General features: G+C 43.8%; 1 protein-coding gene across 3 annotated transcripts in view; it reads right to left on the bottom strand.

Moving 5' to 3' along the window:
* The window catches only part of SLAIN1 (SLAIN motif family member 1), a 65,191-nt gene extending 53,679 nt beyond the window's left edge, over window positions 1–11,512 (bottom strand). For 2 of the 3 annotated variants that reach the window (XM_080659629.1, XM_080659628.1), the window contains exon 1: window positions 10,775–11,512. In XM_080659629.1, the coding sequence (XP_080515755.1) occupies window positions 10,775–11,388 (614 nt within the window). In that variant the 5' untranslated portion in view covers window positions 11,389–11,512. Of the gene's footprint in view, window positions 1–9,820; window positions 9,916–10,774 lie in introns of those variants that run through there. The other variant, XM_080659630.1, reaches the window with a different exon arrangement.
* Between the last annotated feature and the right edge of the window lie 707 nt (window positions 11,513–12,219).

The following is a 12,219-nucleotide window of genomic DNA, read 5'->3' on the forward strand; positions in this document are numbered from 1 at the left end:
AAGACACATCACTGGTTGCCTGGGTTGGAGACGAGCAGGATCAGGAGAGAGGGAATACAAAAGGCCACAAAGAAACTTGGTGTGGGGACATAGCCACTTTCTTGATTGTGGTGACCGTTTATGGGAGGACCACATATCGAAACCTATCGAAGAGTACATTTTAAGTATATGCAGTTTACATTTCACCTTCATAAAGCTTTTAAAATAAAAGTCACGAGATAGGAACTGTCCCTCAATATTCTTGAGACTTGAGACTCAAGTAGCCATCTACCACACAGGTGAATCAGAGAGAAGCAGGTTGCCACAGCCCTGCCATAAATGAGCCACTAAATTAGTCAAGTGAGAAACTTCCTTATCTTTAGGCTTTAAGTTAATAAAACGTCCTCACTGTTTAATAAAAATACAAATCAAGTCACTGTCTGAGCCTTTGCTTCTTCTCGAATCCTTCTCAGCTGCCATGTGAAGCTACTCTCTGAAGCACTTTCTGCCCATTACCTCTAGATTCATGAGGGGCAAAAGCTCTTATCTTCTGCTACTAGGAAGCTTCCATCAACCAGCGTGCCTCAGGACTTCAGATACACCATTTTTTGTTGTTTATTTTTTGGGGGGAGGTGTTGTTTTTTTGGTGTTTTTTTTTTTTTTTTTTGCTTGTAGGGGAACTCCACAGGAAGGTTTCCTTCATCTCTTAGAGCCTATGTAATCTAGTTCTTTTGTTTGACCACACAGCCTCACAGCAAATTCAAAAGCAATGCTCACTTTCCACAGGCACATTTGATTACTATGTGACTCACTCTGTCATATTTATTTATGGGGATTTCTGTTGTTCATACTCTATTTCCATCCATGCTATTTGTCTGACCCCCACTCTGAAGTTCCTAGAACATAGATCTTGTGACTGAAAGCAGGGAATTCAGATGCAAGTCTGCATAAGGAACAACTGGAACCCAAGAGCCCCAACTCTACCCCATAACAGCCAGTCCCACCACCGCTTCTCCATCACAACCTAAGACCAGAGGCTTATGATGTGGATAGCTGAGCCGGAGAAGCTCTGACTTCAGGCACATCAAATTTAGTTCAAGGAGGGATGAAGAACCTTACTGAAGCAGAGTATCTAAATGAGAGTCTATGGGTTAGAACCCTTTCCATCCCTAGAACTGACTGCCTTCCTTATAACTTCCAGGAAGGTTTATGTCTCGAAAAACAGAAAAGCCCACGAGAAGACTCAAAGATACTGAAACTTGACTGCTACTCACCCAATCACTTAGTAAAGTATACCAGTCAAAAAAAACTCCACCCCTGCAGAATTTTAGATCAATTTCAATACCTCCTTTGGGTATGAACAGAAAACCAATGATACCAGATATTTGGAATATCCCTTTTAAATAAAACCGAGACTTAAAAGTGGAGGGGGCGAAAAAGAACTGAGGAGAAAAACAATGCAGAGAACAGATGAACAAACCCAAGACAACTATAAAATACTAGAGGCCCTGTGCACGCAAGTCTGGGAGCCCTCAGGGGATGTCTGACTGACTTAGTGCCAGCCGTGAGTCTGGCTTCTGGCTGAGCGGCGCTCAGACCACCAGGGGAAAGATCCTGCATTGAGCGGGATCAGGCCAAAACTGGCTCTCCAACATCCCCTAAGGGAGCCCGGATTGAGAGAGGGCACAGGCAGGGCCAAGGGACCCCACCAGTGCATGATTGAGGCTGGGGAGGGACGCGGGAGGGTTTCAGGGCATGTCCCACCCATCTCGCTCAGTCCTGACTGGCCGGACGCCAGCAGCAACCTAACCTACCAGAGTGTCTGCCCCCTGGTGGTCAGTGCACATCATAGTGACTGGTCAATCAGTCAACTGTCTGCCCTCTGGTGGTCAGTGTACATCATAGAGAGCAGTTGAGTGGCCTTAGCATATCATTAGCATAATACACTTTGGTTGAATGGACGACTGGACACTTAGCATATTAGGCTTCTATTATATAGGATCATCTGAGAGAAAATGTTGCATTCATAAAATAAAAACAGGATATTAAAAAGAAATAGTTTCTTCATTCTTGGAAAATGAAACTATTACATTCAGTAAATCAGTTTGGAAAAGCAAGTTAAAGAAGTCTCCCAGAAGCAAAACAAAGACACAGATTTATAATGGAGATAAAATTAAATGGCCGCACCAGGTGGACCTAGACCTGATTCCAAGTTCTAAAATGCACGTATGCACGTGTGCACACACACAGAGAAGGTTATGGGGGGGGGGGGGGAGCAGAAAATTCCTGAGGGCTAAAGGTAGGCCACTGAGTTAAAGTGAGAGTACCACAAACGTCCAGTACAATAAATGAGTAAAGAGGCCCATACCAAGGTACAATGTGATATTGTAGAATACCAGGGATAAAAAAAAAAGCTGGAAAAAAAAAAGGTCAGGAAGGATTATATATCCAAACCACAGTGCACTTCAGTATCTAGAAAATAATAAAAATTAGAACAAAATGGAACAATGCCTTCAAACATGAGGGGAAAACAATTGACTTTTAGTGTTTTATACCCAGTCCAATTATGAATCTTGTATGAGAAGAGAATAAAAACATTTTCAAAATATGCAGGATTTCAAAGTGTACTTCTCATACATGTGCCCTTTCTCAGAAAGCTAATTCTATGCCCCACCTGCAAGAATAAGTGAAATAGGAAGACAAATAATTTAAGAAATAGGATCTCCTATACAGGAATGAAATCTAAGGAATGCACATGACAGTAATACTGGGCATCCAGCCTAAGGAGTACACAGTAAAGACTGGAGCAATGGGCTTAAGAGTTCCAGAAGGAAGGGCATTACAAAATACATTTTTTAAATATATTTTTATTTATTTCAGAGAGGAAAGGAGAGGGAGAGAGAAACATCAATGATGAGAGAATCATTGATCAGCTGCCTCCTGCACACCCCCTACTGGGGATTGGCCTGCAACCTGGGCATGTCCCCTTGACTGGAATCGAACCTGGGACCTTTCAGTCCACAGGCCGATATTCTATCCACTAAGCCAAACCACCTACATTTTTAAAGGCAGGTTTAAAAGATTATCAAATGTGTTTGAGCTTACTGAAGAATTTAATGGCTCCAGTAGTATTTGGATAAATAATCAATAATAATAGGTTAAAAAAATTGAAGGGGAAAAAAGAGAGACCATTATTAACTCTTGGAGGAACAAAAGGATTAGAGACAATAAATGTAAGATACAATTAACAGGGTTCAGCTAATAACAGTTATCATAATAATACAGGCATTGTAATGATTTAATACAAAAATTATAAAAAACATGAGAAGGGAAAGGAGATATGGTGGTTTGGGGGTGAGGGGAAGAGAGCTCCTTCCAAAACAAGTCTACAGATGTCTAGGTTCATATTGTATAAAGACTTAGAAGTAAAGAACAAAAGAAACAGGTAGAAGAGTATAAAAAAGTGATGCCTATGTGGAGGACTTGAAGGCAGGAACGAGTAGAAGACTGGTGCTTTCTGTAATGAGCCTTGCTATAGGTGAGTTCTGAACTACGTTCATCCTATGTATTGTATTACTTTGATAAAACTTTGGAAGCACTATGTAAATATATGGTATTAAGACAAGTGATTATTTTCAGAGTTAGTCTCCAACCAATGTAGCCCAGATAACCTCAAGCCTACTCTTTCTATAACTAAGGACTACAGGTGAATTTAAATAAAAAAAAAAAAGGCAGTTGGAGAGATCCTGTAGCTACAAACTCCTTGAGTACAATATATCTCTAAAATTGCATAAACAAAGAAAAACCTGAATTTCTCCTAAGTCTAATCTTCTAAAAAGTCATTTTAAAAATTGACTTATTGACAAAAAACCAAGATGGCGGCATAGGTAAGCACCTAAACTGCTGCCTCACACAACAATTTCAAAACTACAACTAAAAGACAGAACGGACATCATCCAGAACCACAGGAAAGCTGGCTGAGTGGAAATTCTACAACTAGAAGGAAAGAGAAAAGTTCATGGAGAATCAGAGGAGCTGCAAAGGGCTGAGGTACGGAGACACTCGTGCAGAGAGGAAGGGCGGCTGAGAGCCTGGCTGGCTTTTTCTGGCGGGAGGGAGAAGGAAGCTCCCGATTGCACTGAACCCCAGTTCCAACTGCACTGAACCCCAGTTCCGGGCAAAACCCTGTGGACCCAGGCTCATACAGGGCGAGTCTGGACTGTCAGGTAGAGAGAAAGGCACACGGGGACTCGGGGGAGCCGCGGTGGGCAGGGTCTGGAAGCGCGTGCACATGAGTGTGCGCAGAGAAGACTGACTGCTGATGTTGCCGCTGGCTTTCCCTAGAGGGAGGGAGTTGGAAGCTCCCGACTGCACTGAACCCCAGTTCCAACTGCACTGAACCCCAGTTCTGGGCAAGCCCCTGGGGACCCAGGCTCTTATGGGGGAAATCCGGACTGTCAAGTGGAAACTCAGGAGACCCGCGAAAGGCAGAAGTCTGGAGGCGCGCACACAAGTGTGCACAGAGAGGACTGACTGCTGAGTGTGCTGCAGGCTTTCTCTAGCTGGAGGGAACCAGAAGCTCCCAACTGTTCTGAACTCCAGTTCAGGGCGAGAATCTGGGAACCCAGACTCATTTGGGGAGAAACTGGTCTGTCTGGCAGCGGGTGAAACTCGAGGGCAGCTTTCTCTCAGAGGTGCTTGCAGCGATTACCGAGGGACACTGAGACCCAGGGGCCTCACAGGGCAGGGCTGACGGGAAGCCAAGACTGTCTGCTCAGCCCTGAGACTCCGCCCCATCCAAGCTGAGCACAGAGGCTTTTGCAATTTTGCAAGTCTGGTCCCATAAGGGTGTCTCCAGCACAGAAGTTCTCCCCGCGTAGACACAGCTAATACAGCCAATTGGCCTGGTGGTCAATTCCTCCCAGTGATACCAACAACAATCAAGACTTAACTACAACAAGGCTGTACACACAGTCCACTAAGGGGTGCACCAAGAGTGTCCACCTCAGGTAACTGGGGAGGCCGACCCACTGGGACATATAGGACACCTAGCACACAAAGCTACTCTACCAACTCAGGGAAGCAACAAAAATGCAAAGACAAAGAAACAGAGAATAAATGAAATGGAGGAAAAACAAACGACTGGATATAGAGTTCAAAACCATGGTTATAAGGTTTTTCAAGAATATCCTAGAAAAGGCTGATAAATTTAGCGAGACCCTCAAGGATATGAAAAAGGACCAACTAGAAATTAAACATACACTGACTGAAATAAAAAATATTATACAGAGACCCAACAGCAGACTAGAGGAACGCAAGAATCAAGTCAAAGATTTGAAACACAAAGAAGCAAAAAACAACCAACTGGAAAAGCAAATAGAATCCAAAAAGTTGAAGATAGGGTAAGGAGCCTCTGGGACAACTTCAAGCGTACCAACATCAGAATTATGGGGGTGCCAGAAGAAGAGAGAGAGCAAGATACTGAAAACCTATTTGAAGAAATAATGACCAAAAACTTGCCCCACCTCATGAAAGAAATAGACTTACAAGTCCAGGAAGTGCACAGAACCCCAAACAAAAGGAATCCAAAGAGGACCACACCAAGACACATCATAATTAAAATGCCAAGGGCAAAAGACAAAGAGAATCTTAAAAGCAGCAAGAGAAAAACAGTTAGTTACCTACAAGGAAGCACCCATATGACTGTCAGCTGATTTCTCAACAGACACTATGCAGGCCAGACGGAAGTGGCAAGAAATATTCAAAGTGATGAATAGCAAGAACTTACAACCAAGATTACTCTACCCAGCAAAGCTATCATTCAGAATTGAAGGTCAGATAAAGAGCTTCACAGATAAGAAAAAGGTAAAGGAGTTCATCACCACCAAACCAGTATTATATGAAATGCTGAAAGGTATTCTTTAAGAAGAGGAAGAAGAAAAAAGTAAAGAGAAAAATTATGAACAACAAATACATATCTATCCACAAATGAACCTAAAAATCAAGTGAATTAAAAATCTGATGAACAGAGGAAACTGGTGAATATAACAGAATCAGGGGCATAGAAAGGGAGTGGACTGACAATTCTCAGGGGGAAAGGGGTATGGGGTGTGCGGGAAGAGACTGGACAAAAATCGTACAGCTATGGATGAGGACAGTGGCTGGGGAGGTAAGGGCAGAGGGTGGGGTGGGAACCAGGTGGAGAGGACTATGGGGGGAAAAAGGAGAAACAATTGTAATAATCTGAACAATAAAGATTTATTCAATTTAAAAAAATAAAAATTGCCTTATTCATTGTCATTACAATTCCAGCAACATTTACAATATCCTATTTTGCCATCATTAATACAACATACCTCCTAGTTGAAACTACTCTTTCAATTTCTATTGTTTAATTGATGGTATAATTGAGTCTGGCAAGAATATTTGAAATGTCCCACTCTGATTTTCTTTAACTTTACTTCAATAACTTCCAAAAGCACATGACTAGAAATTGACCCTTCTCATAGAGTATCTTCTTTTCCATATATGACCCTAGACTTAATTCATGTGCTAACACTGGGAGGTCAGAAGTAACACAAAGCCCATCATAATGCTTAAAATAAAGTATTATTACTGCCCAGAAAAAAACATCTATTATTCTGAAGTAAATGTTTTTGTTCTAAAGTCATCTTTCTCCAGATAATACAAAAAAGCAAATGGTAAAGCAATATCTATCTAACTATCTACCTATATCTATCAATCTATATCTGTATCTGTATTATATCTCTTTCTCTCTTTCTCTCTCTCTCTCTCTCTCTCTCTCTCTCTCTCTCACACACACACACACACACACACACACACACACACACACCTGTCTCTAAAAAATAATGCGCAACAATTTTCAAAGTAATTTTAAGAGACTTCAATCACAAGTTTTAAGGAAAGCTAAAACATCAGCACTAATAAGCAAAATCAATCAATTCCTAGTCAAATTAAACAGTGTTTAATGAACAAGCACCTGGCTAGGGTCAAACTGATCAGCCATTGCAAAAGAAAGGTACTACCACATAAGCTATAAAAGGATGTATGACATCTAAATTTTAGTTACTGAACTGTCCTATAGCAGACGCTCTCCTCTCCATCCACAGTTAAGTCTAAACTTCTATTTCAGTGTCTTCCTGAAGTATTTCGAAGTTATTCATTTTAAAGGCACATCAGCACATACTTCAGTCAACTCCTTTTGGCTCCTAGAAAACACTGCTGTTTTCAATTAGCATTGTCAGAAAGTGAAGCACCCTCTGGTCTTTTCACTGAAAATCAATTATGAGGGGAAAAAATAGTTTAGGTGGTCTAATTTAGCTGTGCCATATGTATAGTACAAGGTGTTCAACAGCTTTGATGGAAAATTGGCAAGGATTTTAGCCAGCTGTCTGAGGTCTTGGTGTTACACATGGACGATGAATATTCATTCATTACATTTTCTTTACTTTGTACACATAACATTTTTTTCCTTCTAGAATTATGAACTTTCCTCCTGTCCTTTCCAGTTGGACAAGGTTAAAATCCCTGCCACATCCCTTTACACAAGTCTCAATATTCTGCTAATTACCACTCCACTAAAGTAACGGCCTCGTTTTATGACTACCTTGTATGTATTAGCTGGCATGTTTTTATCTTGGCATTTTCTGAATGCAGACGTATCTTCCTGGTTGAGATGTACAAGAACTGACTTTCCCCAGTGCTACTCTATATTGAGAGAGCTATGCTTTCCCACCTGTTTTCTCCAAGTTCATTTTGCTTTCAAACAGTTTAAATTGGGAGTTTTTCTAACTCTGACCACAATGCACAAATACATTTACTATTTCAACCCAGGTCACACATATGTAAAACTAAAATCAGTTTACCCAAGACAAGTTTGTACTTAAGATATAATACACTCTGATTTTATATTCTACTGCACTTCATTTAAAAAAAAATGCTGACAATCCACTAAACTGACTTTATAGCCCACTAATGGGTCACATCAAAGCTGAGGGAAATTCTCAATGGTATACACACTTCTGAATCTGTGAAAACAATCTGGATTTTGGTCTTAATTCTTTCGGTACATAACTGGAGGAGCTTACATAAGTCATTTAAGAACTTCAGTTCCTTAACAGTGAAATAAGGGAGCTGTCACACTATGGCATGGGACTATAATAACTGGACTTAAGAATTAAGGTTCTGGAACCACAGTCAACTTTAATTTTCTGAGACATTTCATTCTAGCAGCACTGTGCTAAGATAACTAGGTGATATTATGGCAAAATTAAATATTTTAAATTCGATTGAGATAAGTATTTGAAGAAATAAGCCAACTGTTTTGTTTCAAAACTTTTCATCAAAATGAAAAGGAAAACACATCATTCTTCTTACATTAAAATTTTGTGTTGTTTTGTTATAGATAGAAAATACATATAGGTTAAATAACTGTTTGGAAAAAAGACCTAAGACACCACAAAACAGGGACATACAGTTTGCAGTGATGATGGAACTTTAGAGAGCTTTGGAAGCATTAACAAATGGGTTAAACCCTGGTGATTATTTATTCATCAAAAGGCCCAAATATTGCAATATAAAATATCTCAATGCATAAAATGCTATGATAGAAAGTTTCCTGTAAATCAGGTGACCTTAAAAATGTTTACATCCATCCCAATAAGATTAATGATCCCTCCCTGTTTTTCCACCTGGGATTCTATTCCTAGGTTTGTTTTGAGGAAGATATAGTATTTATAGAGTACTCTGCCATTTGTCTGTAAAAACATTTGAAGTGTCAAGGCAAGATTTACCTATTCACCTATATACTTGAGGAGTAAATTAGTAGAACCTACTACAATTTAAATTCGCTTCAAACCATCTAAAGTGCTGATACCTACTTAGTTGGATTAGCCTGATTATTTTTTAAAGTTATTTCAATGGTATTTTGATTAAAAATAAACTACAAAAGGAAAGTCTAGATATCAAATACTAGCAATAGTTGGATGATAACTAATTATGGTAGAAATCCATTCAAAAGAGAAAATATTAAAAGCATATTAGCTATGTATATACTATCACCAATCTAATATACTTATAAAATAGTAATAGCATCATCATAATTTTTAAATGCTAATATTTTAAGGCACATAATTAATCCCCATCAAAAAATGCAAACAAGTTCCTTTCCATGACTTATGTACATATCTTCAGAAAAAGTCAAATGGGGACTAAATCAGCCCAAAATAATATGAGAGTGGCATAAGGTCTTATAGTTAGTGATAACCTAAGAACCACCAACAGAGCATTTTCCAGTACCATATTCATGCTGAAACTGAGCTTATAATACACTTGGGTTCCACAAAAATAAAGGTGCAGCTTCTAAAAAGAATAGCTTAAAGTTCCAGAAAGTAGTAAGTTGTCTTGATTTTTACAACTTGAGCTATCACCAAAGAGTAAAGTACTGACAAGGAGGATGAATGCCTTACAAATGCCATGCATTCTGGTTCTCAGAGGCAAACCAATTAGTGAATGCACTTTACAGAGCTCTCACGGAAGAGTAAGGGAAAAGGAACAGCACCATTCCCAAAAGGAAACCAGTAAGGTTTTCCATTTCCAAGCCCCTCCTGTGCAATCATGCAATAGGAAAACAAAGAAAGCAAGGAAAGCCCAGCTTGCAAAAGTAGGAAGGGTCTTAAATTTTAAAAACCACGATTAAAGAGGAAAAAAAAAAAAAAGAGGGATTGCAGCTCTTCTTCATGTCACTGCTGTGTGGAGGAGAGTGCTGTTCATTTTCCCTGGCATGAACCTAAGTTCCACCCTATCTGAAGCTTCTACTCACCTGACCATATCCCACCACCTCTAGTGACTGAAGAAAGTATATTATTATTACTCCATGAGCAAGTTGCATGAAAAATAAACAATAAAAGAATTAGAACCCCTCCAAAGTGGCTCACTGATGGAAAGCAGAAAGAGATAACCAGATTTCAAATGAAAAATAAATTCTGCCAGCCTCACATTTTTTGATAACTTCAAGTTTCTGACAAGTAAAAAATAAGTTCCTCTAATCTCACTTTTCTTCAATCAACAGTTTAATTTTAAAAATTAAAGGAAGTTCCTTGGTTGCTAGGCAATAAAGTGTCCTCAAGCTGCCCACTCCATTCCCTAAAAAGCCCCCATTTTTTACATTATTGATAGGAAAGCCACCTTTAAAAAAAAACAGTCAGTCTCTGAAATGAGAAGCTATCAATGAAAATGCAGGGAATGGACGTAGGGCGGCACAACTCAAGAGTGCAGGAACACTCTCTAAGGAGAGCTCCATCGCTAAGCAGCCTGGTATGCCACGGGAGGAGGGACCACACGCGAACCCCATCCAGCCTTCGTGTGGGAAGAAAGGACAGAAACAGTCACAGGCTTGAGGCCAACCCCTACCCATCCCCCGTCACTACCAAAAAAAGACTGGGAAAAGGAGCAATACCGAGTAACAAAAGGACAAAATAGCATGGGTTTTTCAATTAACGTAAACGGGGAGCTTGGGACCCAAAAATCAGCAGAGAGCAGAATACAAGGAGATGGAGGGACCAGTTCATCCCCTTCTGCATGGCGGGAGCTACTGGAAGCAGGTTTCCGCCCTCAAGTTAAGCCTCCTTTCAGCGCCCAACTTAGCACCTGCCAGGCAACCACGTCCGGGGGCCCTGGCGAGCCCGCCCGCCCCCCTCTTCCAGCCCACGCCCTCCCTGCCTTCCGGGGCCTCGGAGGCCAGGGTCCTGGGGCAGGGAGCGGAGCTCGGCAATACCAGGTGTAGTCGTCCTCGGTCCGCCAGGCGGCCAGGCTCTCCAGGTCCAGCGGCTCCACCTCGTCCAGCAGCGTGGGGGGCGGTGAGGGCGGCGCAGGGGGTACCCCCGGAGGGGTCCCCGCGCCCCCCGGCTCCGGCCCGCTGCCGCCCGCGCCGAAGAAGCCCGCGGCCGGCTTGAAGTAGACGAAGGACGCCTCGGGGGGCTGCGCCAGGCTGCAGAGCAGGGAGGGCGCGGGGCTGGGAAGACAGTAGGTCCCCGGGAAAGCGGGGCTGGTGCCACCGCTCCCACTGCCGCCGCCACTACCGGCGCCCAGTGCCAGCCCGAGCCCCAGGCCCCCCGAGGCGGCGGCGGCGGTGGCCGGGGGGCTCCGGGGACCCAACGGGCTGCAGGCCCCGGCGGGAGGCGGCGCGGCGGGCTGCGGCGGCGGCAGCAGCAGCAGATGCGGGGCGGCGGCCGCACTGGCCGCCCGGCTCCGCAGCTGCTCGTTCTGCTTCTCCAGCTTGCGCACCAGCTCCTGCAGTTTCTTCACCTCCAGCTCCGCGTTCACCACCGGCCCGGAGCCCGCTCCGGAGCCGCCCCCCGCCGAGGCGCATTTCACCTGCTCCGCCATCATCGTGGGCTCCCCGGCTGCTGGGGGTTGCGCACCGTCGTGCCGGCTCCTCCGACCGCGGGGAGGCTACGGCTCCCTCCCTGCCTCCGCGGCCGGCAGGGCCGACCGCGCTGGGGCTGAGGTTGAGGCTGAGTCGGATGCTCGCATCAGCACCGGGCCCCAGCCTCGGGCCGAGGCAGCCTCCGCCGAGCTGCTCTGCACATGCTCAGAGGGTCTCTCCAGTCCCCTGGGCGCCAGCGCGGCTCCGGGTTTTAGTCGCGGCCCCAGGGTGGGGTGGGGCGCGGGCACCGGTGGGCGGGGCCTGGGTGGAGGACCCGCCTGGGGTGCGAGGCTTCAAAGGGGCGGGGCCTCTGCTCCGCCCAGGCTACCTAATCCCAGGTGCTTGATTGGACCTTGACGGAACTTTCCCGCCAGAGGCACATCCTCCCGCCCCTGGGAGGAGTGCGCAGTGCGAGCATCCCCGAGCCGGGGGCGGAGTCCCAAGGGGTCCCAAAAAATCCGCTGCTGCAGGTGCGAGCCCTTAGAGGCCTGCACCTCGCGCCCTCTGGTTTACCTTCCAAAAACAGTTAGGCTTAGCGACATTATCTGCTAGTCACTAGCTAATGAAACCCATAGAAAATCAAAAGGCAAGGGAGTGTTACCCTAAGAACCGAAAAGTAAATACAGGGAACAGAAAGGCTTTGAAACGATGCTGTCAATTGACTAATTGGTGATACAGAAGCAAAATGGTGTGAGAGGGGAGGCCGAGGAGAAAGAAGAAATCCCCCTCACTAAGAGAGGGAGAGTGGCCAACTGCTAAAGAGGCAAATGTTCGCTTCAGTTTATCCAAAAATA

The sequence above is a fragment of the Plecotus auritus genome (assembly GCF_963455305.1).
Source record: "Plecotus auritus genome assembly, chromosome: 3".
Taxonomy (NCBI): Eukaryota; Metazoa; Chordata; class Mammalia; order Chiroptera; family Vespertilionidae; genus Plecotus; species Plecotus auritus.